The sequence below is a fragment of the Ovis canadensis genome, chromosome 1 (assembly GCF_042477335.2).
Source record: "Ovis canadensis isolate MfBH-ARS-UI-01 breed Bighorn chromosome 1, ARS-UI_OviCan_v2, whole genome shotgun sequence".
Taxonomy (NCBI): domain Eukaryota; kingdom Metazoa; phylum Chordata; class Mammalia; order Artiodactyla; family Bovidae; genus Ovis; species Ovis canadensis.
In genome coordinates this window covers 110,112,710-110,114,783 of record NC_091245.1, presented here as the reverse complement: position 1 = coordinate 110,114,783, position 2,074 = coordinate 110,112,710, and the positions used below count along the sequence as shown (strand labels likewise).

The 2,074-nt window shown below is 41.0% G+C and overlaps 1 protein-coding gene across 1 annotated transcript; it reads left to right on the top strand.

The window, feature by feature from the left end:
• Positions 1 to 386: 386 nt before the first annotated feature.
• On the top strand, positions 387 to 1,364 carry OR6Y1 (olfactory receptor family 6 subfamily Y member 1). The gene has a single exon (XM_069571689.1). It carries the CDS (start codon positions 387 to 389, stop codon positions 1,362 to 1,364), a length of 978 nt encoding a protein of 325 aa, XP_069427790.1.
• The last annotated feature ends 710 nt before the right edge of the window (positions 1,365 to 2,074 follow it).

Here is a 2,074-nt window from a genome sequence, read left to right as displayed (position 1 = left end):
TCTGTATTCAGTAGATGAAAACGTGTTGCTTAAAGGTTGGTATAAAGGCCATTCTCCTATGTCTAACATCCTCCCAATACATCTAAGTGATGTATTAGGAAAGGATAAAGCTGAGAGTTAGGAGGTTCAGATTCCATTTCTGTGTGACGTTGTATGCATTCTCAGACTAATTTAAAAAATAATAATAATAAAGCATGAACTTCTGAAAGTACATTTTGGCTGAAAAGTTTTGATTCTCTAATCATAATTTGGAAGAAAGTAAAGATATAAAGGCCAGAGAGCTTCTACTGTGATGAGTTTCCAGGCGGTGGGCTCTACAGTCAAAAACTGTAGGTTGGTGCTTGGGACACGGAAGGAACTGATTTTGTCTATGTCCACAGCCAGTTATGATTACCAAGGTTCTGGAAGTAGATAACCATACAGTGACAACACATTTTGTTCTCCTGGGATTTCCAACACAGCCAGCCTTCCAGCTACTCCTCTTCTTTGTTTTCCTGGCAATTTACCTTCTGACACTTGTAGAGAACTTTCTGATCGTCTTTGTCATTCATAGTGATGGACAGTTGCACAAGCCCATGTACTTCTTTCTCAGCAACCTTTCTTTCCTGGAGATGTGGTATGTCACAGTCATCAGCCCCAAGATGCAGATAGACTTCCTCAGTCATGACAAGACAATTTCCTTCAATGGTTGCATGACTCAGCTTTACTTCTTTGTGACCTTTGTCTGCACTGAGTACATCCTCCTTGCTGCAATGGCCTTTGACCGCTATGTAGCCATTTGTAACCCACTACAGTACCCACTCATCATGACCAACCAGCTTTGTGGTACACTGGCTGCAGGATGCTGGTTCTGTGGACTCATGACTGCCATGATTAAGATAGTTTTCATAGCCCGACTTCACTACTGTGGCACACCTCATATCAATCACTACTTTTGTGATATTTCCCCACTCCTCAATATTTCCTGTGAGGACTCCTCACAAGCTGAATTAGTGGATTTCTTCTTGGCCCTCATGGTCATTGCTGTTCCCCTTTGTGTAGTGGTGGCATCTTATGCCACCATTCTCACCACTGTCCTCAGGATCCCTTCTTCTCAGGGACGCCACAAGGCATTTTCCACCTGTGCCTCTCACCTAGCAGTTGTAATTCTCTTCTATTCCACCACCCTTTTCACTTATGCCCGCCCTAAGCGTATGTATGCCTATAATTCCAACAAAATGGTGTCTGTGCTCTACACAGTCATTGTCCCACTCCTCAACCCTGTCATTTACTGTCTGAGAAACCATGAAGTTAAGGCAGCCCTCAGGAAGACCATGCTTTGCAAAGGCAGTGAACCCAGGGAAGATGGGGCTGTGATTAATTAATGTGTAGAATCCCTTCATGCATGGATCAGGAGATGATTCCCACATAGTCTTCCCACATTTCTGCCTTTGGTTATTTATCAACCTCTAGTACCTTAACACTGATCTCCTTAGCGTGTGTGTGTGTGTGTGTGTGTGCATGCGCACATGTGTGTGTGCATGCACAAACATGGCTAGAGGGATAGCCCCAAGAAATAGCCTCTCCTTCTGGGTCCGCAGAGAAGTTTTAAATACTTTCCAAAAATTATGAAAATAGATTTTTCTCTCCCACTAAAATATTAACTGAAAGGAGAGATTTTTGTTTAATTTATTAATGCATCATCTGTACATTCAGCTGTGTCTGACACATAGTAGGTGCTTCATAGATATTTGTTGAAAGAATAATTGAATATATACATGTTTGAAATCAGGAGATGAAGATGGGAATTGTGAATACATTTTAAATTTATGAGCCTTCCAGTTCCTCCTTCATTCCATTCTAATTGTGTCTATTCTACATTGTTATTTTCACTTCTTTTGTTTTCTTCCCTTATAAATCCACTCTTTTTAGTCCCTCTTTCCTTTTATAGATTTACAGATTTCTTTGCTCTTTTCTCTGTCTTTCTCTATGTCCCTCTGTCTCTCTCCCTCCTCTTTTTCTCTGTCTCTATTTTTCCACAGAAAACATTGGCAAGTGTTCATCTAAGTTACCATTTCATCTTAATCGACTCATT